This window comes from Mauremys mutica, chromosome 25, assembly GCF_020497125.1.
Source record: "Mauremys mutica isolate MM-2020 ecotype Southern chromosome 25, ASM2049712v1, whole genome shotgun sequence".
NCBI lineage: Eukaryota > Metazoa > Chordata > Testudines > Geoemydidae > Mauremys > Mauremys mutica.
This window is the reverse complement of record NC_059096.1, coordinates 13,749,372-13,775,547: the sequence shown is the minus strand read 5'-3', so window position 1 is coordinate 13,775,547 and position 26,176 is coordinate 13,749,372. Positions and strand designations below refer to the sequence as shown.

Below are 26,176 nucleotides of genomic sequence, written 5' to 3'. Positions count from 1 at the left end.
AGGAGTCCTCGATACGCTGTTGCTTCATGGCCTTCAAAGAGCCAGTAGCTCCCCCTGAGGAGACCCAGAGCTGTCCGGCCGACTCCCGGAAGGACACTGCTAGGAGGAGGAAGCGCCAGGATGTACCTGATCCGCTCGGCCCAGCGGGATCGTGGGTAAATCAGAGTGCTCTGCTAACAGGCCTTGGGAAGAAAGGTCTCTTAAAGGCCAAGTCTCCACTGCTTCTCGCAGCGTCACTTACCTACAAGTTCCGACGGGTTTTGGCAACACCACCCCCGCAGTGTAAACAGCCTGAAAAATCCCCTCCAGGTGAACCCGCCGGGTGATCTCCCGGATCAGAACCGGGGCCACCCGTTTAGAGCGCAGCTTCTTGTGGACGCACAGGAAGTTTATCTCCACCATCTTCTTCTCTCTTGAAAGGACAGAGAACAAGCCCAGGGGAGAGTCACAGAGTTGTCTTGGCAGGGTTACGCCAATTCCCCAGGCTCAGAGCATGGCCTCGCCTGGGGAGGGAGGGGGCCGGTGGGAGTCACCCCTCCCTGCTCTGCAGAAGGGAGATGGGACATCCCTAGCATAAGAAGCCAGGCCAGGGGAGCGGGAGGTTTCCCGACTTCCCCGTTCCGGGTCATCACCTGTCACCAGTTAATCCCCCAAACCACTCCATGCCCCACTCCTGGGCTGCATTCATCTAGCTACACAGCGAAGCAATTGGAGAGCAGAGCTGCCTGGCCTCTCGGACGGGAGCCCTCCACTACCAGTGTTCGGTAAGTCACACCGGTTGGGTTTGTGCGTCTCACGCACTAAGAATCATCGCTGGTCCAACCTCGATGCTGCGTAAATAGCAACACACTGACATAGGGAAGTCAGAGGGTCTCATTATCCATGGCACCCACCCACGGACGGGGACACAGGATCCCAAGTTGCTTAGGCGCTTTTGAGAACTTTCCTCTGAGCACAACAAGGACAACACAACAGTTGTCCAAGGACCAACGTGCTCCGGAGAATTTCCACACGATGTCCCTTTCCTACAGCCAGAGCTGTGTGCTGGCCTCATTAAGAAGCACTAACGAAGCTAGTGTCTGAGGTTCTTGTATGCGAGACTTCCTCTTACAAGAGCTGCCCAGCTTAACTAACCCCCCTTTCCCTGCGAATCACGGGGACTCCTAGAGCCAGAGTGGTGCACGCCAGGCCCGCCCCCACAAGGATCAAAGCGGCCGAGACGCCTCAGACCCCCGTCCAGGAGCATCCGACCCCACAGTGGGGAAGAACGGAGATCGAGGCACTTACGAATCGTAGATGTGGATCGTGGCTGGAATTGCACTGATGAATCCAACCAGCTTCTTGCTAGAGATGACTCGGACCCCACAGTGCCACTGGGGCAGCCAGCCGGGGGGACGCAAAGCCCTGGAGAATGGACAAGCCTTTGTTAGTCCTGGCACATGCCTGCACCAGAGGCCCCAGGGCACCCGTTTTTCTCTGCAACTGGCCCTGCCTCCCCACAACGTCCTGCAGACTCTAGTGCGGGCACCAGGGACCAGTGTGGAGCGTGCAGCCCTGTCCTTGGACAGCATGGGCCCAATGGCGGTGCTTCAGCCTCGGCCCGGAGCGGGGAGCCCAGCTAGATGAGGACAGGGAGTTCAGCCTCCGTGGGCCAGGCGATCCTGGGACCTCCCACAGAACCGTGCAGCCCCGGGGACAAAGCCCAGGTGCGTTTCTGGGACAGGGAGACATTTCGCCCAGGGCCCTCAGCGAGATGTAGGTTTGCTTCACATGGGTCACCAAAGAGAAGTCTGAGAGGTGGAGAGCAGAGAGCACGACTACCTGGGATTCCCTCCGTGCCATGGGCAACCCACGCTCACCCTAGGAGAGCTGAGAGTGAGCGTCTCGCCAGTGCTCAGCGATGGCCTAGCACCGTGTTCCCTGAAGGCCAGTGCTCCAACCCCCACTGTTCTCAAGGAGAGCAGCGAGGCCAGACAGGAGCCCAGCAGAGACCCCAGCGCAGAGTTCTCGGCCTGACTCGCTTGTGAAGAGAATTAATATTTTACGGCTGTTTGTGCGAAGGGCGAACCCCTGCTCTGAGCCCAGCGACAGTTCCCCCAGACACCCCCACCACAGCACCCAGCGGCACATCAGAGCCCCTGCCATGGCACTGAGCCCCCCGGGCTGGGAGAGACAGACACCCTGGGGGGAACCAACGGCCGTCTCACAGCTGACTAGAAGTGAACTCGAGGAGAGCAGTGTCCCGAGCCAGGGCAGGGAGACGACACAGGCATGGCAGCCAGGAGGCAGAGCTATTACTGTACACAGCTGTCCGGGTTATCGCTGTGCACAGCTGTATGGGTATCACACCGTACTGTCACCAGCTGTCCGGGTTATCGCTGTGCACAGCTGTATGGGTATCACACCGTACTGTCACCAGCTGTCCGGGTTATCGCTGTGCACAGCTGTATGGGTATCACACCGTACTGTCACCAGCTGTCCGGATTATAGCTGTGCACAGGGTTATCACACTGTACTGTGCACAGCTGTACGGGTTATCACGGTGCACAGCTGTATGGGTATCACACCGTACTGTCACCAGCTGTCCGGGTTATCGCTGTGCACAGGGTTATCACACTGTACTGTGCACAGCTGTACGGGTTATCACGGTGCACAGCTGTACGGGTTATCACGGTGCACAGCTGTACGGGTTATCACACTGTACTGTGCACAGCTGTATGGGTTATCAGTGCACAGCTGTATGGGTTATCACACTGTACTGTGCACAGCTGTACGGGATATCACGGTGCACAGCTGTACGGTATATCACACTATTGTACACAGCTGTACGGTTATCACGGTGCACAGCTGTACGGGATATCACACTGTACCATACACAGCTGTAGGATTATCGCTATGCACAACTGTATGAGTTATCACACTGTACTGTACTCAGCTGACGGGTTATCACACTGTACAGTACACAGCTGCAGGGTTACAGCTGTATGGGTTATCAATCACACTATGCTGTACAAGTTATCACACTGTACTGTACACAGTTGCAGGGTTATCACACTATACCGTACACAGCTGCAGGGTTATCACACTGTACTGTGCACAGCGATAGTCCTGCAGTTGTGCACAGCTGTACGGGTTATCACACTGTACAGTACACAGCTGCAGGGTTACAGCTGTACGGGTTATCAATCACTACACTGTACACAGCTGTACAGGTTATCACACTGTACCGTACACAGCTGACAGGTTATCACACTGTACAGTACACAGCTGCAGGGTTACAGCTGTATGGGTTATCAATCACACTAGGCTGTACAGGTTATCACACTGTACTGTACACAGTTGCAGGGTTATCACACTATACCGTGCACAGCTGCAGGGTTATCACACTGTACCGTGCACAGCGATAGTCCTGCAGTTGTGCACAGCTGTACGGGTTATCACACTGTACAGTACACAGCTGCAGGGTTACAGCTGTATGGGTTATCAATCACTACACTGTACACAGCTGTACAAGTTATCACACTGTACTGTACACAGTTGCAGGGTTATCACACTATACCGTGCACAGCTGCAGGGTTATCACACTGTACTGTGCACAGCGATAGTCCTGCAGTTGTGCACAGCTGTACGGATTATCACACTGTACAGTACACAGCTGCAGGGTTACAGCTGTAGGGGTTTATCAATCACTGTACTGTACATAGTGTGACAAAGTTCCTCCTCTACCTTGGTGGGTCCTGCGCTTATTGGCAGATTTGCTCACCTCAGTGATCTTCCCCACAGTCTGGGTCAACTCCTCCTGTGTCTGATCAGGAGTTGGGAGGTTTGGGGGGAACTCGGGCCCACCCTCTACTCCGGGTTCCAGCCCAGGGCCCTGTGGATTGCAGCTGTCTATAGTGCCTCCTGGAACAGCTGCATGACAGCTACAACTCCCTGGACTACTTCCCCATGGCCTCCTTCAAACACCTTCTTTATCCTCACCACAGGACCTTCCTCCTGATGTCTGATAACGCTTGTACTCCTCAGTCTTCCAGCAGCACATCCTCTCCCTCTCAGCTCCTTGTGCATCTTGCTCCCAGCTCCTCACATGCACTTCCTCTCCTCTGGCTCCTCCTCACCTGACTGGAGTGAGCTCCTTTTTAAACCCAGGTGCCCTGATTAGCTGCCTTGACTGGCTGCAGGTGATCTAATCAGCCTGTCGGCCTGAATTGGTTCTAGCAGGTTCCTGATTACTCTAGTGCAGCCCCTGCTCTGGTCACTCAGGGAACAGAAAACTACTCAGCCAGTGACCAGTATATGTGCCCTCTACCAGACTCCTGGACCCCACTGGCCTGGGTCTGTCACAATAGCTATATGGGTTATCGCTGTGCACAGCTACTGTGATACATCACTTCTAAAACACCAGGGGTTCGTGACGAAGTGGGACTGGTCGCACTGGGGGCTGGGTACAGTTCCTAAGTATCTAGCAGCAAAAGTCCATGCAGCAAATGCCTGAAGCTCTGTCTCCTAGCAACTGATGGCCGGGCCCATCCCTGCAAAGGTGCGGGCTAGAGGTGTTGGAGACAAAGGGGTCAGGTGACCTCCTGGCCCGGGGAAAGAGGCAGAGCAGGGAGGAGGGGCCGGAGGGGGGCTGGGCAGATTGGAGTTGGCTGGAGAACAGAGGAGAGGCAGAGAGACCGGGCTCTGATCCCCGAGGGGGCTGGGAGGCCCCCAAGATGGACCTAACCGGGGAGATCCGGTTATCTGTGCCTGCAAGACCTGTGTTGGACTGTGTTCCTGTCGTCTAAATAAACCTTCTGCTTTACTGGCTGGCTGAGAGTCCTGGTGAATCGGCAGGGAGGCCGGGGGTGCAGGGCCTGGCTCCCCCACACTCCGTGACACCTGGGTCTGTCACAATAGCTATATGGGTTATCGCTGTGCACAGCTACTGTGATACATCACTTGTAAAACACTAGGGGTTCTTCACAACCATGGGAATGGTAGACAGGTTAATTAGCATTAATTAATCAATTGCACATATAAAGCACCTTTTACCCCAGGATTTCGAACTACTTCACAACCTGGCAGCCCTCCGCTGTGGAGTTCATGAATGTTATTGCTGTTTTCTGGAGTGGAACAAGAGCTTAGCCCAAAGACTCAGGTTTAAAGCCGTACTGGCTATGGCCCAAGAGACCCCACCATGCCACCAGCCTACAGTAACCAGCAGACTGTGGGCTGGTTGCAGGAATCCCCGGGTGAGGTTCTCTGGCCTGTGCTATACAGGGGTTGGACTGAATGATCATGATAGTCCCTTATGGCCTTGAAATCTAAGAATCACTGAATAAGTAGCTTCCTCCCAAGGCTACTCAGTGAGCAAGAGCTTATGAATGCTGAGTGGCTTCCATGGGTTATTTATATCACACTGGCACAGTCCCAGGTGCTTTAACTGCCTCTTAGCAAGAGCTGGCCCCTGGCCTGAGGAGCACTGTTCAGGTGAAGGAGGTGTGCTGCCTACAAGGAGCAGGAGGCCAAGGCAGGTACATCTGGGAGAGGAGGGGGGACTATTCCAAGCATTCCCATGCAGCATAAAAAGGGATACAGATTCTAGAAAGAGCAGCAGAGATATAGGGCTCCGTGCAAGGAGTCTGCAGGACCAGCAAGGGGACATCAACAGTCTGAAGTAGATGCAATAAGTGACTGGAAGAGGGTGAAGGAACCGGGGTCCTGGAGGAGGCGGGTAACGTGACTGCAGTGCTGAACAAGGAGACAAGCACGCGGCAAACACAACCACAGCAAGCGACAGAGATGGCCAGCCCCAGCCCATGAGAAAGGGCCCGTGATTGCAGCTGCTGTGGGCAGGGTGGACAATTTAGTTCTGTCTAATCACCCTTCGTTAATCCATAGCAAGGCCTTTCCTTCGCCTGGCTGTGCTACACAGCATGCAAGTGTTCTCGCAGGAGTCGGCAACCTTTCAGAAGTGATGTGCCCAGTGTTCATTTATTCACTCTAATTTAAGGTTTCGCGTGACAGTAATACATTTTAATGTTTTTAGAAGGTCTTTCTATATGTCTATAATATATAACCAAACTATTGTTGTATGTAAAGTAAATAAGGATTTTAAAATGTTTAAGAAGCTTCCTTTAGAATTAAATTAAAATGCAGAGCCCTCCAGACCGGTGGCCAGGACCCGGGCTCTGTGAGTGCCACTGACAATCAGCTCGTGTGCCGCCTTCGGCACGTGTGCCATAGGTTGCCTACTCCTGCGTTATTGGGTAGGGAATGGGTTAGAGTAACCATCATTCACAGGTGACCAAGACGTACAACGCTGAAGGCACCACTGGTATCTTGCCAGGCCAGAAAGTGACTGTGCATATCATTCCCTCTCCAAAGAGATTGCACAGAGCCTGGGGATTTGTTGGAACTTCTAAGAGGAGGAACCTGGTGTGGAATGACACTCCATATTCTTCATAGAAATACTGTTATGATAGGAATATGGCCTAAGATATAGTTTATGCAGATGGGTCTTGCAAGAGATCATTGGATAGGTTATAATTTACTGAATGTAATTATCCACATTGTATCCAGGTATCATTTCTGTATCTGAAGTTAGAAATATTGACTAGGTAACAATTACAACTGGGTGTGTTCTTGGGGAACGCCCACCGGACAGTAAGCAATCAGCCTGGACAAGCCATTAAGGAGAACAATAGAACTTTGACAATGCTAATCTCACTCCTTCCTGAGAAGTTTACTGGAATGCTGCATTGACACTACAAGGTCACCTGATGCAAGATACCACCTTGGTTCTTTTCCACTGGAAACAAAGGCTTCCCGCCTCATGTAAATTCTATTTATGGCAGGAGGCAAGGCCATCAGCACTCTCCCTTCCCACCCACGAAGGGAGATTGCTCAAAGTACCTGACCAGCCAGAAGAACTAAGCAAGGCAAGGCCAGGGCTGAGTCCAGAGTGAGACAGAGGAGTCTAGTCTGGAAAGAGAAATAACTGGAAATCTAATCTACAGAAACTCCTGCCCAAGGGTGAGAAATTGCATTTTGTAATTTCGGTCATTACACACATTGAATCTATTTCCCCATGTTAAAGTATCCTCATGTCAACTGTCCGAAATGGGCCATCCTGATTATCACTTCAAAAGTTTTTCTCCCCTGTTGATAATAGCTTCTCTTAATTAATTAGCCTCTTACAGTTGGCATGGCTACTTCCACCTTTTCATGTTCTCTGTATGTATAAATATCTTCTTACTGTATGTTCCAATCTACGCATCCGAAGAAGGGAGCTGTAGCTCATGAAAGCTTATGCTCAAATAAATTTGTTAGTCTCTAAGGTGCCACAAGTCCTCCTGTGTATTTCGTAACCTGTTTCTTTAGTGAATCAAACTGTGTGGGCGCGTTTTGTTTTATTTGCTTAGTAATCTGCTGTGTTCTCTTAGAATCACTTCAAATTTACCTTTTATAGTTAATAAACTTTTTTCTTGTTTATAACATAACCCAGTTTCTGTAATTTATTACGGGGGGGGGGGGAGGAGTTGTGTGTCTCTCTCTCTCCACATTGAGGGAGAGGGTGAATTTTCATGAGCTCGCGCTGTGCAGATCTTTCTCTACAGCGCAAGACAATAGTATCTTGGGTTTACTTTCCAGCGGGAAGCTGCACTTGAGTGCTGGGCCATTTCCGAGCTGAACCTTCCCACAGAGCGCGGTTTGCAGCCGCTGCGTGACTCTGCAGCTGGTGCCCCCTACCTGTGGCTGTGCTGCCAGAGGCCGGAGAGCCCGACTCAGCAAAACAGGAGAGGGAGCCCAGGCTAGTGGAGCAGGCGGGCTCAGTCAATCCCAATACATCAGGAGGCATCCCAGAACGGGGGTCCAAGCCGGTGCAGCAGGGGACCAGGCATGCGACAACCTGCCCTCCTCTGTGATCACAGCTAACGTTTACCCATGGCACAGGGCTGAGGCTACGTTCCCTGGCATTGTAAAAGCCCTCTGAAGCCCAAGACAGGAGATGCCATCCACAGAAATGCCATCTTGGCCGTATCAGCCAATTAATAGCAAGTTTATATTGTTGGTCACCAGTCTTCATACTGCAGTTCCAGGGCAGCGGGGCTCAGGCCCGGCTGGGGAGCTCCTGAGCTAACGGTGCTCTAGGGAACAGCACAGCAGGGTCGGGGACAAGCTCGGAGCTGGGGTGCGCTGCCCTCCCAAGGCTCAGAGGAGTTCAGGGCAGGAAGAGCCACGTGTCCGAATCTCTCCTGCAGGACACCTGGGGTCACACCTTCCCCCACCACTGGGCACGTGGCGGGATGGGGACGGCAGTGGGTGAGGAGAGATTTGGAGGGAAGGAGGCAGGAGAATCGACAGGCAGCTGCAGCACCAGCCCAGGAGAGCCAGGTCTGCCGGGCCCCCACCCCCCTGCGCCCTGGCCCCCGCTCCCGAGGCTGGGGAGAGCCGCTACTCACCACAGCAGGAACTCGGGTGAGTAATCAAACCGGAACATGTTGTCGTCGTCTTCCACGTAGTTCTCGTTGAGGAGCGTGTACAGCTCTTTGAGCTAGGGGAGAGAGCAGTGGGCTGAGGAGGCAAAGCCGGCTAGTCAGTAACAGCCCCCCTCAGCCGGCGCCCTGACCGGACAGCAGCAGCGACAAGGACAAATCCCATTTGCTGTGGGGAAAGGCCAGGCTAAGGCGGGTGCTCCGCTGGACCGGCTGCTGCCTGACTACCATGACGCATGTCCCTCAAACTCTGCCCAAGCACCCGTTCCCCATTCCTGGGACGCGCCAAGAGCAGACGTTCAGAACCTGCCCGTGGAGCCAGGTTAGGCCAGAGTGGGACACACTGGGCTGCTGGGGGTCACAGACTGGGGTTCAGAATGGCCAGGGGGGGGACAGACTGGGGCACGGACGCAGGAGCTAGTAGGGTGACAGCACTGAGCTTGGACACATGGGGATGAGGGGAGGCTCCCCAACTCCCTTACAACAACACCCCCCGCCCCGGAAAAAACACCTGTTCCATACTTCTCCCACCCGGCCCTAACAACCCTCCAGGTTCACTCTCAGCTTCTTCCCCCTCCCTCAGCTCCTCCATTACCCCCGACTCCCCCAAGCCTTCGCACTGCTTCTGAGAGGTGCAGGAAATGCAGGTCTGTATTGGAATTTAAATGAATTACTCAATGTTCTCTATTAATATGCCTAGTAAGAAATCTATTTATTACAAAAATTACCAGCATCTGTTTTTGGTCTGTATTATCACAGACATACCTGCTGACAGCTATTCTGAAATAAATTACCAAAATAACTGAAACTGGCCTGATTATATTGTGTTATTTTGACAAATAAAATATACAGAATTTTGCTGAATTTTAAAATAGTTTGTGCAGAATTTTAATTTTTTGGGTGCGAAATTTTTTTATTTTTTGGCGCAGAATTCCCCAGGAGCAACCCAGTGCAACAGTAACTGGACCAGTCATCGCTGCTGCAGGAGCAGTCCTTGGCCACCTGTGCCCACTGCTGCCACGTGCCCTCGTCTCGATATAGGAGAAACTCAGCTCTCAACTCAGCTGTGGGTGCAACCCTGGCCCTGGAGCGGAGGGTGGGGGGGGGAACAGACACTCCTGCTCTGTTCCTCTTTGTCAGGCTCACTTCATCTCCAGGAGGCAGGGTTAGATTCCTAGGAAGAGGCCTGCTGGGTCACCCAACCCCGAGCTCCAGAGACGTGTGGGAATTTCCATCTCCTGCCGGGAGCTCGGAGCACAGCAGGCTTGGTCTGGTAGGGGCACTGATGACACTGAAGCTAAAAACGGGCAGAGGCCCGTCTTGCCTTAAGGAGAGAGCAGCCCCGTTGCTAGCCTGAGCCGGGGAGCTGGGGAAGTGGGACAGAGGATGAATTCTACAGCTCCATGAACAACTCCGGCAGCTCGGTGCTCGGGGCCCACAGTAGGGGCTCTACACTAGAGACCCCGTCCCACCCGGCTTGTCCTGCCTCCTTACCACGCCTCGGTCCCCCAAGTCCAGGGCGTCCCAGGTGAAGCTTGGAGGCAAGGTGTAAGGCTCCTGGCGGATATTGTCTTTGTCTGGTTCCACCGGCCCGTGAGTGTTCACCACTTCTCCTGGGAAAGAGACAGGAACAATCAAACGGTCCCTCGGCCTCTGGGAGCCACCTGCATTCCAGTAACATGCTCTGACGTTCTGAGAGCACCCTTCACCCCGACACATTTCACAGCTGTGTATACAGGGCTCAGTCCCCCGCTATTGAAAAGCAGCCAGCTCCCAGGTGGAGCACAACAGCTGTCTAACAGTGCACAGCAACACTACGCCGTGGATCTGGGGAACTGACCAGCTCATTCCACTGAAACGGCAGGGCAGGTTTAGGGGAGCAGAGTTGGGCTCTGACTGGGCCCAGGGCTAAGAAGTGGACAGGCACTGGCTTCATGCCTCACTTAGAAGGCGACGCTTCCACACCAGCCGCCTGCTGCTCTCTGGTACTGGTTTATTTCGTACTCCGAGGGAAGGGTGCCTCCATGGAGTCATTAACTGCTCCCTGCAGATGCTAATTCTTCCTCAGTTTCCCACTTCATTACTGACAAAACCCAACCTCCTTAGCGGCTCAGATCTCAAAGTCCCAGCCCGAGATGGTATTAGCTGGAGGCCACAAACAGCAGATCTTTCTCTTCATGGATTTGCACCATCATAGTCCTTGGCCTACCAGCCAGCCCTTTCCCGAAACTCCCCCGTTGTCTGCAATACCCTCCTGGAAGCTTCCAAAGGAGCGTTTCTCCCTGCCAGCTCCAGCCTTTGCCATTTGGCAAACGTCAGGATTTCCCATCCACTGTGCTTTAAATGCAGTTGAAATTAACAAGGCTACTATTGTTTAATTGCTGTGACTCCTAAAGCACTTTATCAAGCCAAGAGATCTCGACTGGGCACCAGCCGTACCGGGAGGTTAGCAAAGCCCAGGAAGTGCTAATTAAGTGCCACTGAAAAGAAAGTACAACACGTTTTTTTTTTTTTAATGGGAGGCATGAAGACAAAGATTAAAAAAAAATTCTAGGCAATGGAGAGGTGAATTTAAGATCCAAACAAGAACACAGAGAATGAATTACCCCAGCACCTCAGTGCCAGAGTGCTCACCTGGAGCAGCTCCCATCGCTCTCAATGGATGGGGAGCGCTAGAAAATCTGGCCCCTCAAACCCAGACGACTTTTGTTTACCAGATTGTAAGCGGCACTGGACAGGTCATGCTGGGTGCCTGATACTGCCCTTTAACCAAACACCTGGGGAGACAGCATGGTGTAGTATGGAGAGCTGGGGGTGGGGGCCTTTCAGTCAGTCCTGAGCTCTGGCCCCAACACTACCACTGATCTGGTCTCTGGACAAGGCCCCTGATCATTCTGTGCCTCGTTTCCCATCTGTGAAATGGAGACACCACCTGCTTTACAGGGGTTTGTGAGGTTTACAAAGCCCCTTGGGATCCTCACCCGCTATAGGATCTGATTCCTACCCCCTATGACACCTACAGCGCACTGGTATGTTAGTAACCATCCAGACAACAGAACAAGGCCCGAGTCTGGGGCCAGACTACCTGGGAGCTCATACCCTTCCACAGAACAGCCCTTCCAGGAAGCCAGATAAAGAATTGGTAAGGTGCCAGTGCTGACAAATGGATACAGAGCTAGCCAGACATGACATGGGCACAAAGGGGATCAGACAGAGACTTCTTCAAAGGAGTTGCGGAAAAGAGCCAATTTCCCAGTCACCACAAGGAGGAACAAACCCTGGGTCACTTAAGAAAACTAACAATTTGGCCATTGTGATTTAAAGCTCTTCTCAGCTCAGTTTGGACTAGGGTGAGAGTTGCCGGGGCAGAAAGAGGCAGCAATGCAATCACACAGACACCAGGGGAGTTTCTGCAGAGATCTGTTCCGATTCCTCTAGGACGCAAAGTCCTTCCAGAGACACGGCTCTGTACATCAAAGAGCTTCTCCTCCTTTCAAAGCCATTCGTCAGCTGAGCGTTCTGGCCAGGACAGAGGAATGGCTTATTACTGCACAGCATCACATCAGTGCACACCAAGTCTCAGACAGTTCTTAGTGTGCAAGTGACCCAGAAATCCCCCTCCGAACAGGGTCAGCACAAGTTTTACCAGGGGAAGCTGATGCTTTTCCAAAGAACAACTCCAGAGATAATGGCCCAGCCAGGTTGGCCAGCTGAACTATGAGCAGATCAGACTTCTTGGCACGACCCCGCCCTGCTGAGGAGATTTACCGCTTTTCCCTTACGTCGAGAGACTGAGAGCAGACTAGTGGGCGTCAGGATTCCTGGATTCGATTACCAGCTCTGCCAGCGTTGCTGTGACACTGGTGCAAAGTCTGTGTCTCACTGTCCCCGCTGTCGAACAGGGACGCAGATTAACGAGTACGTACAAAGCGCTTGGAGATCCCAGCACTTTCAGAGGCCCAAACTGCTGCTATATTCGTACATTTCTAGCAAGGCTCCTTCACCTGGCCAGCAAAACGTGCAGCGCCTGCAAACACTGCAGCTGGACACCTGCCGGCTGACCACTGGGCCAGCTAGGCCAGGAAGCACGACTCTGGGAGGGTGCAGACACTCGCTCATCCACGGCACCAGCAGGGGGATGCGGCGTGTGGTGACCAGTCCCACTACAGCTCATCTCCTAAACGACAGGGGGCCACAGTCCTGCACCCTACCCAGGCTCCAAGGGCAGCACTGCAGACTTGTGGCTCAGCAGCGTGAGCTGGTTCAGGCTCAGCAGGCCCCTTTCCGTGCAAGGGATTGAAAACACACACACTGCCCTGAGTCCCGCTCCCATCACTGACTCCCCCAGTTGTAATGGCACCATTACTGGGTTAGACCAATGGTCCTTCTAGCCCAGTGTCCTGTCTTCCGACAGGGGCTGGTGCCAGAAGCTTCACAGGAGTGAACAGAACAGGGGAGTTGACTGAGTGATCCATTCCCTGTCGGCCACTCCCAGCCTCTGGCAGCCAGAGGTCTAGGGACACCCAGAGCGTGGGGTTGTGTCCCTGGCCATCTTGGCTAACAGCCATTGATGGACCTGTCCTCCATGAACTTGTCTAAGTCTTTTTTAAACCCAGTTATACTTTTGGCCTTTACAACTTCCCCGGCAATGAGTTCCACAGGCTGACTGTGTGTTATATGAAAAGGTTCTTCCTTTTGTTTATTTTAAACCTGCTGACTATTAATTTTGTTGGGTGACCCCTGGTTCATTGTGATATGAAGGGGTAAATAACACTTCCTTATTCAAGTACTCGAATAGGAGAAGAGGGGATTTGAAATAAGTTAAATGAAGGGGCCTTTGGGATCTTGGCAATTTATGTTTCAAATATCGGGTCTCCCTGACAGCCTTACTGTGCTTGGGTTGGTCCGGGTGGTGGTGTTATTATGGAACAACAAAATGAAGGAAACCCACCTAGGCCAGCCCAAATACTAAGGCGATGGGTCCAAAAGAAGAATCTTGACAGAGGGCCTTGCGAGTTAGTCATGATAATGTACTGGCCCTGGCACAAGTCTGAGTCGCCTATCTCCACCATGACAGTAGTGAAAAACAATGGAAGGAAACAGCCTAGTGGATCAGGCACTAGAATGGGACTCAGAACACCTGGGTTCACTTCCTGACTCTGCCAGAGACTCCCAGTGTGACCTTGGGCCAGTCCTTTAGTCTCCCTGCATCTCAGTTTCTCCCATCTGTAAAACAGAGATAAGGTTTCCCTATCTCACATGGGTGCTGGGAGGATAGAATCCAGTTATAGTGATGAGAGACAGATGAGTATCAAGATAAAAAGAGAACGATAAATATTGACCAACCAAGGCAAGGCTGGGCTAGGTAGACTCCGGATGCAGAAGTTTGGGGTTTACCACCACCCAGGACACAGTGACACAGCCATGGGCGGGGTGAAGGGATCCAGGACACGCAAGCATAGGAAGGATGCCCATAAGGTACATACCTAGTTTGGGGACCGGCTGTGTGTCCCAGAACTGGTAGCTGCGCTTGCTGGCCTCCTCCATGGTCTTGGCAGGTCCCTGGCCCACAGAGAACAATTCAATGGCTTTCTGAATCTCCTGGATCCTCTCGGCTGGCAGCTTCACCTGAGTAGCAGAGACGGGGGCACAAGAAGGCAGAGCAGTGAGCCACGCTACCAGACTCTGTCGGCTCCAGGCGTCCGAGTCTAAACCAGACAAGGCAGGTCCTGCCACCTGTGCCTGGACTTGCTCCGGGCATTTGACTGAGGGGGACGGGGAATTAGGAGGTGCAGGGCGCACAAAGGAGACCATTGCCCGTCCTGCTCGTGTCTCTCCCACAATGCTCTGTGGAATGACATCAACACGCACCCCCGGCTCCAGGACGTTAGCGGCGTCCAAGGCACGTCTGTATTGAGAAACCATCAAGGGCAGGCAGGGGAGCCCAGGGGCCAGCAGGACCAGGGAAGCGAGCCATCCTCAAGGCCTCCCTTTGGGCTGGAAGAGCAGCCAGCAGACACACACCAACCCTGGCTGTCATGGCGAGAGCCGCTTCGGCCCCATCTTTCACCTCCTACTCAGCCAGGGCTTTGCACACGGGGAATCGTGGCCGCCAGCTGATGCAAACAGCAGCAAAACCCCACGGCCTTTAGGGGCACGGGAAACGAGAGCAGCATGGTCCTGTCTCTCCTCCTCTTGCCCTGCCCCCGCACCTCCTCTCTAGTGACGCAGGATAGGGCCCAGGGGCTCCAGCCGAGATCAGGAGCCCACTGGCTCAGAGCTGTCCGCACACAGGACATGCAAAGCCCAAAGGCCCCCCAGAGGGGCTGTTACTTGCCCAGTCAGTGACAGAGCCGGGAACAGAACCCGGGATTCCCAGAGCCCCAGTCAGTGCCCTACACACCAGGCCACAGTGTGTCTTATGGCAGTTTCTCCCCCTTCCCCTTCCTAGCCACCTACCCCGCAGCTGCCCCCCCATCCAGTGCTGCTGCGAGGAGTCGGCTGCCTTAAACACAAAGCCCCTGCTGCTTCCCCAGCTCCTCCCCAGCAGCGCTGCCCAGCACAGGCCCAGGGGAGGGAGAGCGCAGCCCAGCCAGCAGCACCCTGCTCACCCCCGCCACGCTCCACGCACCCACAGTCCCTGGGGGGACCCAAAGGGTTCGAATAATAGACTCACAGAATTGGAAGGGACCCCGAGAGGTCTCCAGTCCAGTCCCCTGCACCCAAGGCAGGACTAAGGATTATCTAGAGCATCCCTGACAGGTGTTTGTCTAACCTGCTCGTAAAAATCTCCAATGAGGGAGATTCCACCACCTCCCTGGGCAATTTATTCCAGTGCTTAGCCACCCTGACAGGTAGGACGATTTCCCTAACTCCAACTTAAACCGCCCCTGCTGCAATTTCATTTGCTTGTGGGATGGGGTTCACTGCTTTGGGGTTTGGAGTGCAGACAGTTTGAAGACCCCGAATTGAGCAAATCAGGTTCAGATGTTGTCCAAAAAGCAGAAAATACTGGCCCTGGCTCCAGTGCAGGCAAGGGAGGGACACTGGCAGGCGGTGGAAGGGTCTGGCTGGCGCTGAGACCAGCGAGCCGCTCCTGGCCACCTCACAGCAAGGCGGCAGCTGACTGGCCACCAGTGCCAGCCTGGGCATGTTTACTGCAGCACCAGCACTAGCTTGGATTTCCTAGCAGAGGCCCATGTCCAGGCCGAGATCTGCCCACAAACGTCTGCCAGCATTAGTGGGAGTTCTGGCCCCTGGATCTGGGCTCGAGCTCCGAGTAGCAGAATGCCACGGGCAGGTCTCTGCATCGGTAGCCTCCTTCCCCACCCACGAGTCACGCTGGAGAGACGCACGTGGGCTATATTCTCTCATCTGAGGGAGCCACCAGCCCGATGCTCAGGGGGCCGTTTACCTTTACTGGCTGATCCTGAGCCGCATCAAGTTGTTCTCCTCCTCCTTTCTCTTTCTTCCGTTTCTGTTTCTTTTTCTTCTTTTTGGCTCCACTGTCATCCACTGGACTTAAGCCACTAGGGAACAAAGGAAACATCACTGGAGCTTTTCCTGAGGGCGTTTATACAGCCTGTGCTGCGCTAGAGAGAGAATAAAGGGCTCCCTGTTCTAAGTCGGACCCGAAGATGCATCACACCTGCTCCGGGAGCCTGACTAACCCGAACGAGGAATGCAGCCCAGAGTGCAGTTCATGGGCTAGTTCCAAGCCCCTTTCTTAGCCACGGCACTTCCCAGACAAAGCCTCCAATAAAGGAAGGTTAAAAATATTCATCCTTCTTCAGGCTGGTCCCGCTGCCCAGCGCTGCAGGATCTGAGCAACTCCTGCCTGACCCAGACTGGCGAGAGGAAGTTCCTAGGGGGCAGAGGCTGGGGGTCCCCCCCCGGGAAAGGAACGTGCTCCGTGGGGTACGGGGGTGGGAATGGCTGACGCTGTGAACACTGTTCCAGTTCGGAGGGAAAAGCCTCATCAGAGGACGGTATCACAGCGTTTCCTGAGGCTGCTCAGACTCTGGATTCATCTAGACTCCTCTGGGAGCTGCCTCTCGGGGGGATGTTCTGCCCCCGGCTCTGCCATGCTCTCTCCTGGGCCTGCTGTATTGGCGGGGATTGGGGTGCAGAGCCCGAAACGAACGCTAACTTAGCGGAGACAATCTGTGAACTGCCCCACCACGGAGGGAATGTTCCGTTCTTCTTGCTCTATCTCACCAACTTGGGGAAGTGAATGGATCTGGCTCATACTCTGTACTGGTACATCCACACCAGCGGCACAGCTTCTGGGGAGGGTTCAGAGACTCCCCACCCAGGCACAGGGCAATCAGTAGGTGCCCGGGAGACAAGCAGCACAGGGAATGCTGGTAACTAAGAACCCTCAGTCACAAGCCAATCTCCACACCCATCCTTAAACCACAGAGCTCCCCAAGCCAATGGCTCATCGGGCTGATGTGGCTAACGCACCTCAGTTTCATAGCCAACAGTACCCAAGGGAGTGACCAGCATCACGTCCGAGGGCCTTTGAGTGCCCTGACCTGAAGGATCAGGTGCCCATTTTACAGCTGGGTAAACTGGAGCTGGGCTTTCAGCGAGATAGCACGAGACTCGAACCCACGACTTTCAGCACTGACCTTCAGCCACTGCACCTGAAAACCACATTAACCCTCAGCTGCTCCTCAAAAGCACAGGGACTAACCTGCAGGATCTGAATGAAACACAAAGGGCAAAACGTAGACGAGCAGGAAAGACGTCCCGCCCTGTGCAGAGCGTGTGTAACGCTGACTAGGCATGGTCGGAGGCAGCCAATTCGAGAGTCGCACCTTTCTGCAGGAACCCTTGAGGCAGATCACTGGCCCTTCCCCAACACATCCCGACGCCCCGGGAGCTGAGCAGCGGGCTGGGCCGTCAGGGAGGCCAGACGGGAGGTTAGCAGGCCTGGGACGGGAGGACGTTCTACCAAAGGGACCTGGAACACGAGGGCTACAGGAGGCACATGAGTAGGGCCCTACCAAATTCTTGGCCATGAAAAATGTGTCACGGCCCATGAAATCTGGTGGTTTGTGCGCGTTTACCCTGCGCTATACGGATTTCACAGGGCAGACCAGCGTTTCTCAAAGTGGGGTCCTGACCCAAAAGGAGGTCACGGGGGGGCCCCAAGGATATTGTAGGGGGGTTGTGGTATTGCCACTCTTACTTCTGCGCTGCCTTGAGAGCTGGGTGGCCGGAGAGCGGCGGCTCTAACTGGGCGCCCCGTTCTGAAGGCAGCGCCCTGCCAGCAGCAGCGCAGAAATAAGGGTGGCAATGCCATCCCATGCCATCTTTACTGCTGCGCTGCTGCCTTCAGAGCTGGGAGGCTGGAGAGCGGCGGCTGCTGGCCGAGGGCCCAGCTGTGAAGGCGGCGGCACAGCAGGGTGGCAATACCATCCCATGCCATCTTTACTTCTGCGCTGCTGGTGCGGCTCTGCCTTCAGAGCTGGGCTCCTGGCCAGCAGCCGCTGCTTGCAGCACAGAAACAAGGGTGGCAATACCACGACCCTCTTACAATAACCTTGTGATCCCCCCACCCCCTTTTGGGTCAGGACTCCTACAGTTACAACACCCTGAACATTCAGACTTAAATATCTGAAATCATGAAATTCATGATTTTCCAAATCCTAGGACCGTGACCTTGATCAGAATGACCCGTGAATTTGGTAGGACCCTTCACGGAGAGCAAGACGTCAGGTGACACATGCCCACCAGCTCCTCTTGAAATGCTTTACTGTCCCCGGGGAACCAGCCGGCCCCTTCGGAAGGTCAGACACAAAATAACCCAATCACACAGCACTGCTAGGCAGGCCGGGTGCCAGAAGTCGTGCAGCACAGGCCCAGCCAGACCCCGGAGGAAGCCAGCAGGGGGATGTTTTGCAGCACATGGGGAGAAGAGGCACCTCGGCCGCACACTCAGCCAGCAGCCCTCTGACCTCCAGCCCCAGAATCGCACCCAGAGCGGAGAATCCCAGGGAGGCCCAAGCTGGTTTGCAGACACCAGAACACAGAGCATCACAAACTGCCTATTCTCTGCACTGGGCAAGACCTGCCCAAGGAGAGATTTTGTGACCGTTCCCAATCCTGTCTAAGGTCCTGAGGGGCCTCATCTCCAGGGCCTAGCTCTGCGAACTGCCCTCAGCTCCCCCGTCTGCCGCGGGAGCCCCAGCGCTCAGCACCTCGCAGAGTCGGACTCTACGTGTATCTAAGGGCTACGCGGCCAATCCCGGGAACGCAGAACTAACCAAGAACAACCAGCAACATAATACCAGGGCCTGGAAAACGTACTGGCACTTTCGAGCTGACGAACTGAGCTCACCAGCCAGGGTAAAAACTAGAATTTAAACACTTCCCAGCTGCTGTAGCCAAACTGACTGCACTCACCAGGGCTCCTGGCATCCCTCCACACTGCCCTGGCGTGCCACCAGGGACCCACTGCACCTCCACCAAGCCTCCACAGCCGGGGCTCTGTGTCCCCCCATTTCAGAGGCTCCAGGTATCTCCCAGCCCTCCTTCCCCCCATAGTAGGATCCTCTGTTCTCCCGCATGCCAGGGGCTGTGCGTCACCCGTTCTCCCAATGCCGGGGGGGTCTGTGTGCCAGGCCATTCTCCCCTCCCATTCCAGGGGCACTCGGTAGGGTTAAACTAAGCAGGTTAGAGTGTCCGTCACAGGAATAGCTGTTCCTGAATAACTCCATATGGAGATAAGCCCTGAGTCATTCAGGGTGTCAGTATTTTAACTCTTCTGGGAGCAAAGGCAGAGCTGAGATGGGGGTGGTGTTACGCTGGAAGGTGTAAATGGCTGCCATCAACCAGTCTTTGATTTACACTCAGCTCCAGAGTTGAGTGAAGCCGCTTGGTCTACTAATCAGACGCCAGGGGCTTCACGGGTCCCCCATTTTTGGTTTGCATCTAAATCACTAGGGTTTCGCCCCCCTGGTGCCTAGGACATTCCCGACACTTTGGAATTGATCAGATACAGCGTTCAAGAGACAGACACCACCGAGCTGAGCGTCGCACCTGGCTTTGCTGAGCCAGGAAGTGAAACAGCGGCAGGCGGCGCTGGAGCTATTCACTGAGCCAGCAGAACGAAAACGGGGGACAGAGGGAAACGATGCTCAGCAGGGCCCCCACCACCCCCCCAGCAATCAGGGGGCTCCGGGGCCAAGGAGTGGGCTCCTTTTCCTGTCCTCTTCCCTGCCTATCTGAGGGCACGGCTACACTTGCGAGTTAGAGCGCATTAAAGCAGCCCCGGGCGCCCTAGCTCACTCCCCGTCCACGCTGGCAAGGCACGTAGAGCGCTCTGACTCCACGGCTACAGCGCTGCTGGTTCTCCACCTCGGCGAGGTGAACACCTGGTGCGCATGGGCTGAAACGCCGGGCGTCAGTGTGCACGAGGTGCTGCATTGCTGCGCTCTGATCAGCCTCCGGAAAGGTCCCATAAGCCCCTGAAGCCAAGTGGCCCCTCCTGTCATTGTTTGCATGCGGATATGCCCTGTGAAAGCTCCGTTTCTGACAGCCGGCTGCTTAGCTGCTCCGGGACAAAGCAACCATTACTGTGGAATGCTGCTTGCTGTGAGTGTGGGGGTGGGGGAGAGGGGGGTCTGACCTTACAAGACAGCATGCTGCCACTCAGCACCCCAAACCCCCTCTCTCCCCCCACATACACCCAACACACTCCCTGTCACACTCCACCCCGCCCTCATTTGAAAAGCAGGTTGCAGCCACTTGCATGCTGGGATAGCTACCACAATGCACGGCTCTCTGTGGCACTGCCACGCCAGTGCGCTGGCAGCAGACAGTGTGAACACTCGGCAGCGCTTTCCCTGCTGCGCTCTCCGAAGGCGGGTTTAACTCCCAGCGCTCTACATCTGCCAGTGTAGCCAAGCCCTTAGATCGGGGCGGGCAAATTTTTTGGCCTGAGGGCCACATCGAGTTTCGGAAATTGTATGGAGGGCCGGTTAGGGGAGGGGGTTGTGGCCCGGCTCCCACCTCCTATCTGCCCCCCGCCCCGTGACTCCTGCCCCATCCACCCCACCCCCCTGCCCCATCCAATCCCCACTCTCATTCCTGACAGCCCCCCTGGGACCTCTGCCCCATCTACACACCCCACCCCCTGTTCCCTGAGTGCCCCCAGAACCCCTGCCCCTGACTGCCCCCTGCCATCCCATCCAACTCCCCCTTCTTCCTGACTGCCCCCCCGCCCCCATTTCCCCCCCAGCACCCCGACCCCTATCCACACCCCCACTGACCACCACCCCGAACTGCCCTGCCCTCTATCCAGCCCCCCCCTACTCCCTGCCCCCTTACTGCACTGCCTGGAGCACCACGTCGCCACCACCAGGCAGCTCAGAGATCGGGCCAGGCCGGGCCCTGCAGCTGCGCTGCCCCCGGAGCTCACAGCCCCGCTGCCCGGAGCACTGCGCCAGCGGAGGCTGCGCAGGAGGGGCGACAGCAGGGGAGGGGCCAGGAGCTCGGGGGCCGGGCAGGACGGCCCCGTAGGCCGGACGTGGCCCGCGGGCCGTAGTTTGCCCACCTCTGCCTCAGATACTTCTCCTGCTCCCACTGCCATAGGCTTGGGAGGCCCTCACACACCTGGGGGCAGTGCAGTGCTACTGTCCCTACTGTAAGGCAGCGAGACTGACTGTCTGCCCAAGGTCACGCAGGGAGCCTGTGGCACAGCGGAAACTGAACCCAGGTCTCTTGCGTCCCAGGCTAGTGCCGAACACGCAGCCATCCTTCCTTTCCAGCGCCTGGCTTCTGCCCTGTGCATTGCTCCTGAGAGCGCAGCTCCCTTCACTCCTCCGGCTACTAGGGCTGGTAGTTCTGTACGTGGGGCAAAGAGCTGAGTGGCGGCTGGGGTGGGAAGATGGAGAAACTGACTCCATCATTTGATAGCGCCCTTGGGGATGCTCACCGAGTCCCTGCACTTAGAGCGATGAGCGGTCACTGCTGTCAGGCTAAGGCTGTGATTCCGCACCAAGCCGCCTGCCCCCCCACGGGCCCCACTGACCACAACAGGGCCGTGCAGGCGCAGCTCAGCGCGGGACTGGGGTAAACCGAGGAGCTGACGCGCCGCAAGAGACAAGTGGACGGAGCAGGGCAGAGCACCGAGACACACTAGAACCCAGGCAGGAGAAGGTTTAACAAACGCTGGAGAGATGCAGGAAGTTACAGTTTTAAAAGAGGAGAGCGGGTCGAAAGTACATTCAAGTCAATACAGCACCCAGCTGCATTCAGACTCTCTCCGGAGCGAACCTGACCCAACTCTTGTCGGTTTCAGGGCTGCCCACAGGGCAGTGAAACCTGACAAGACTAATCAGCTGTCACTACCGCAGCTGGGCAAGTCTCCGGCAGCCGCACTGGAGCCCTGCAGCCTTGGGAAGACATTGCTGCATCAGTGCGCGTCTGCACCATGTCGTCACAGCCAAAAAGCAGCTCCCTAACGAAAGCCTGCAGCCGGCAGACCTTGACGGCATTCGCCTGGGAAAGATTCCTACTCGGTTACACTAACCTGGCCTGGAGGATCTCTGCTCCTCATGGGCTCTCAAAGCCCAGGCTGGAGGCTCTTGCTCATTTCTTTTCTGAGCAGCTCGGCAGGTTTGAAAGCAGGTTGCTAGGCCAAGAGTGGGGGTGGGGGGGATCTTTTCCTTTGCAAACAGCACCTTTTATGCAGAAATGATCCAGACAAAACGTGGGCCCCACCCACCAGACCATTTGTATGGTCACTTTGCAAAGTGGAACCGCACTTAATAGCTTAAAACCATCCAGGCAACACAGCAGCATTTAGAGGAGACAGAACGAGAGCACTGCGAGTTTGCCAAGACACAGGGGGTACCTGCCCAACTCCTGCAAAACTTATTCATTGGTACCTTTAATAACGACCAGTGAGAGGAGCCCAGGTTCAGGGGTGTTTTGATCTGGAGGTTTAAGAGGGGACTGAAAAGCCAAAGTCCTGAACTCTGCCAGTGCTTGCTGGGTGACCTTGGGCAAGTCACTTCACCGCCATGTGCCTCAGTTTCACCATCGGTACAATGGGAACGTAGTTCACCTGCCTCACTGGACCTACAAATGCTGTGTAGTACAGGTCTCAGCTGCAAGATGCCACCTCCAGAAACATAGGAGCCGCACGGTGTTCTGGGGCAGTGCCGCGGTGCGGACTATGAGGAAAGTAATCAACGCCACTTCCTACAGCAGTTCAAATATTCCTTGGAGTTCTCCTACATCTCTGCTTATTGTGCAAGCCCCGAGATCCCAGCCAGAGAGGGGCACAGCTGCAGGTTATGCCCAATTTAAAAAAAATAAAAAGTGATTTTAAAATGTGCACAGTGAATTTCCCCCAACCTGCTCACAGAGAATTCCAGTGACAGATCTGGTCACAGGCCTCGGTGTATTTGCCGCAAAGGATGTTTGAACGCACCTTCAGACCGAGCAGTAAGGAGTCACCTTTCTACTACACAGCGCAGGACCAGTAACGTGCACTTGATTCACCCACGGTTACTATAAACCATGGATGTCTTGGACTGTGCCTGTGCGACAGGGACTCCACGCGCACGGCTGAGCTGCTGTATTACGCAGATGTAACCCTGTCGCGTAGCACAGCGACAAAGGGCCTTTTCTGTCTGTGTAGGAACATCACCTCCTCAAGTGACAGGGACATTCTTCCAGTCACTTCGCTGGCTGAGGCCAGCATAGCTACTGTGCTCAGGGGTTGAATTCTTCACACCACTGAGGGCTGATATTATGTCGAGTGATCTTCTACCCCAGAGCCTCTAAAGCAGCTCCTTGCTCCTCCCCAGACCTACTCTGTGCATCTCGGCCTGTTTCCCATCAGCGCCTGCACGGAAGAGCAGGCTGGGCTCATGAATCAAACCACTGGGTGAGTGCGGACTCTGCAATGCCTATTGCTGGTGGTGGCTGGCAGACGTATGAAGCAGAAACACAACCGCTTGATTTTCCGGCTGCCAGGCTGGGTTTTGGAGGGGAAGCAGTTAAAAGAATCCTGTCCTGATCTGCAAATGGAGCAGCTGCGATATGGAGGCACCCAGGGAGAATAACTAGAGACCTGCCATTTCTAGGTCAATACTTACTGTGGCCCAACGAGGCTACCTGCACTACGGGGCAATGCATGCTCCTGGACGACAGAAATGTCTGCACTGATGTTCAAAGGGAGAATCGCCCTACGAGGCAGATGGGACCTTCGAGACCTTCACACTGCAGCCTTGGTAATAGAGACACAGGTCTCGTAGGCCAAGGGGGAAGCAGGACAATCAAACAGGAATCCTGATCCGTCTCAGAATTTACTTGTTCTTTCCCTTGCTATGTAAAACCCCATGGCTCTTCTTTCTCCACTCGGGTGCTGGAGAACAAACACCGGCCTTGTCTACACGAGCGACATTTAACATCTTCAGACCCATGTGCTCACCATGTGCACAGACAAGGCCCTTCACGCCCACACTCAGATGCGCTCCAGGCAGCAGACTGGTGCCAAAGGCCCTTTCAGTGCCAATGCAGCTGGAGGTCGCCGCTGTGCCTGCTTTCCTATGGTACCACAGCACACCGGCAGCTTCTCGAGAGCTCCCGGAACCCACTCCAGTGGGCTAGAACAGTGCCGGCTTGGCCACGGGGCAAATCTGCCCTTATCAAGTGTCAGTCTGAAGTAATGGGATCTTCCCAGCAGTGCTCACAGGGTTCCATTTCCTCAAATCACCTTGAAACCCTGAGACTCTGCCAGATGGGGTGGGTGGGAAGCATGTTGTCATCATGTTCGTGCAGGACATTTCTCGTAACTTTCCAGATTGCCCAGAGGATCTAAGCAGAAGCCACCCCTCCTCCCAATGAACTGAATTCACTCCCATCCAGGCGTTTAAGCTCGCTGCCTGGAAATGAATCTGGTTATTGCATGTTCTAGGCAATGGGAAGTGCCGCAAAGGTTGCATGGTGAAAGAGCTGGTGAATCACCCCTCCCTCCCTCCCGCCGTTTGCCATGGATAGCATCTCGGGCGCATGGCAGGGACAGGGAAGGGAGCTGAAATCTCCACCTTGGAACTGACATTCGAACGAAGCAGGGATATTATTTAAGTCAACTATCCAGGCAGGTTCCAGACTAGATTTTACCTGGATGTGGAGGCCTTCACTGCAAAGAGCATAATCAACCTTATCTGAAAACTGACTGAAATGTCAAACGAAGCCAAAATCTAGAAACACACAGTCACCGAAATCCCTGGTTATAAAGTCAGGACAGTAACATCACGAGACTCCTCGTTTATTCCCCGTGTGACTTCAGATCCAACACCCTTCGTTTTCAAGAGCATGTGGTGGGGACAGAATCTTTCCAACTGCCAGCACTGCCAATTCAAGCTGGGTTGGCGGAGTCCTGCTGCCTCAGAATCAGTCAGCGCTTAGCTGACACTTCTGATGAAGCAGAGCAGACTCCAGCATGTTCTCCCTTGATTTTATCAGCTGCTACCAGGAGAAACACTTTGCATCAGTTAAGGCATCAGGTGTGACTCTGACACAGATGGGAGAGAGACCCTGGGTAACAAGGAGCTATTTTTTTAATAGTCACTTTTCTGACCATAACCTGAAATGCAAACCCAAGTCACAGGAGTGTTGTTACTCAAAAAGAGAGAGAGAAAAAATTCAGAGAATAAAGGAAAGAAAATGGCACCAAATCCTTTCAGTTCTCCTCCAGCGCCCCCCAGCCCCCGAAAGCTTGAAATGTAGTCGTAGATGCTCACATACCAGATTGAAGGACCTACATAAACTCCCCCCTGCAGAGCTGAGCTCCCTGCTCAAAAAGATCCCAAACATCAGCCAGTGAGATCACTTTCTGTCCCATATTTAGATGCCTGAAAATCTTCCTGGCAAACGCACTGCTAATCACAGGTAATCTCATTAGAATCCAGAGGGCCGGGAGAAGGAAGGCTGAATGGGATTTTTAAGAGGCTGTCCAGATGGCGAATTACATGTTGTGGAGCAGAAAGCAAGACAAATACAGCATTAAGTGCTATTGTGCTCTATACCAGTGTTTCTCAAGGGCCGGGCCGGGCATCTCCCTGACACCTTTTCGGAAGGCAGCAAGCCAGTCGCTGGTATCGAAGAGGTTGAGATACGCTGCTCCATACCATTTAGAAACTAAACTCCATGGAGTTCCACTGATGGGGGATTTCCATAACACGTCCCTTCATGGTGCAGTTGTGGTCCCGCCTGTACAGACAGCACAAGGGAGTGGTGTAATGCTTCCCCTTCCCCACAGCCAGCGCAGCAACACCCCTGCTTTTCACACTCACAACAGTTGCTCATTGTGCTGCCGCCTGTGGTGATTCTACATTGATACACTGATACACCAGCAAATCAGAGATGCCTCAGTTCACCTCCTTCCTACCCTTAAAAAACCAAACAGTCAGCACTATTGCTAATGATAAAGTTAGACCTGGATTTTTTCAGTCTTGTGACAAAAACACAAAGGCTCTTTGACGGGGAACAGGGCACTGAGGGGAGGGAGAACTCCCCGAATCGTTTTGCAAGTCCATTTAGCAAACAGTTGCATGACAGGTGGTATATTAAGGCTGAATTTCAAAATGCTTCTCCCCACCCCAATTTGTTGTTTGATCGCACGAACTGTGGGCAGCTCGAGTAACTAGATAAATGAGTTGTGTGCATGT

At 54.3% G+C, this 26,176-nt stretch overlaps 1 protein-coding gene across 1 annotated transcript in view; it reads right to left on the bottom strand.

Annotated features, from left to right (window-relative positions):
* The window catches only part of NMT1 (N-myristoyltransferase 1), a 36,087-nt gene that overhangs the window by 6,309 nt on the left and 3,602 nt on the right, over positions 1–26,176 (bottom strand). The window contains exons 2-7 of the mRNA XM_044999318.1: positions 15,895–16,009; positions 13,967–14,108; positions 9,975–10,093; positions 8,448–8,539; positions 1,288–1,404; positions 242–412 (exon numbers count right to left, since the gene is read on the bottom strand). Coding sequence (XP_044855253.1) covers positions 242–412; positions 1,288–1,404; positions 8,448–8,539; positions 9,975–10,093; positions 13,967–14,108; positions 15,895–16,009 — 756 coding nt within the window. The remainder of the gene's footprint in view (positions 1–241; positions 413–1,287; positions 1,405–8,447; positions 8,540–9,974; positions 10,094–13,966; positions 14,109–15,894; positions 16,010–26,176) is intronic.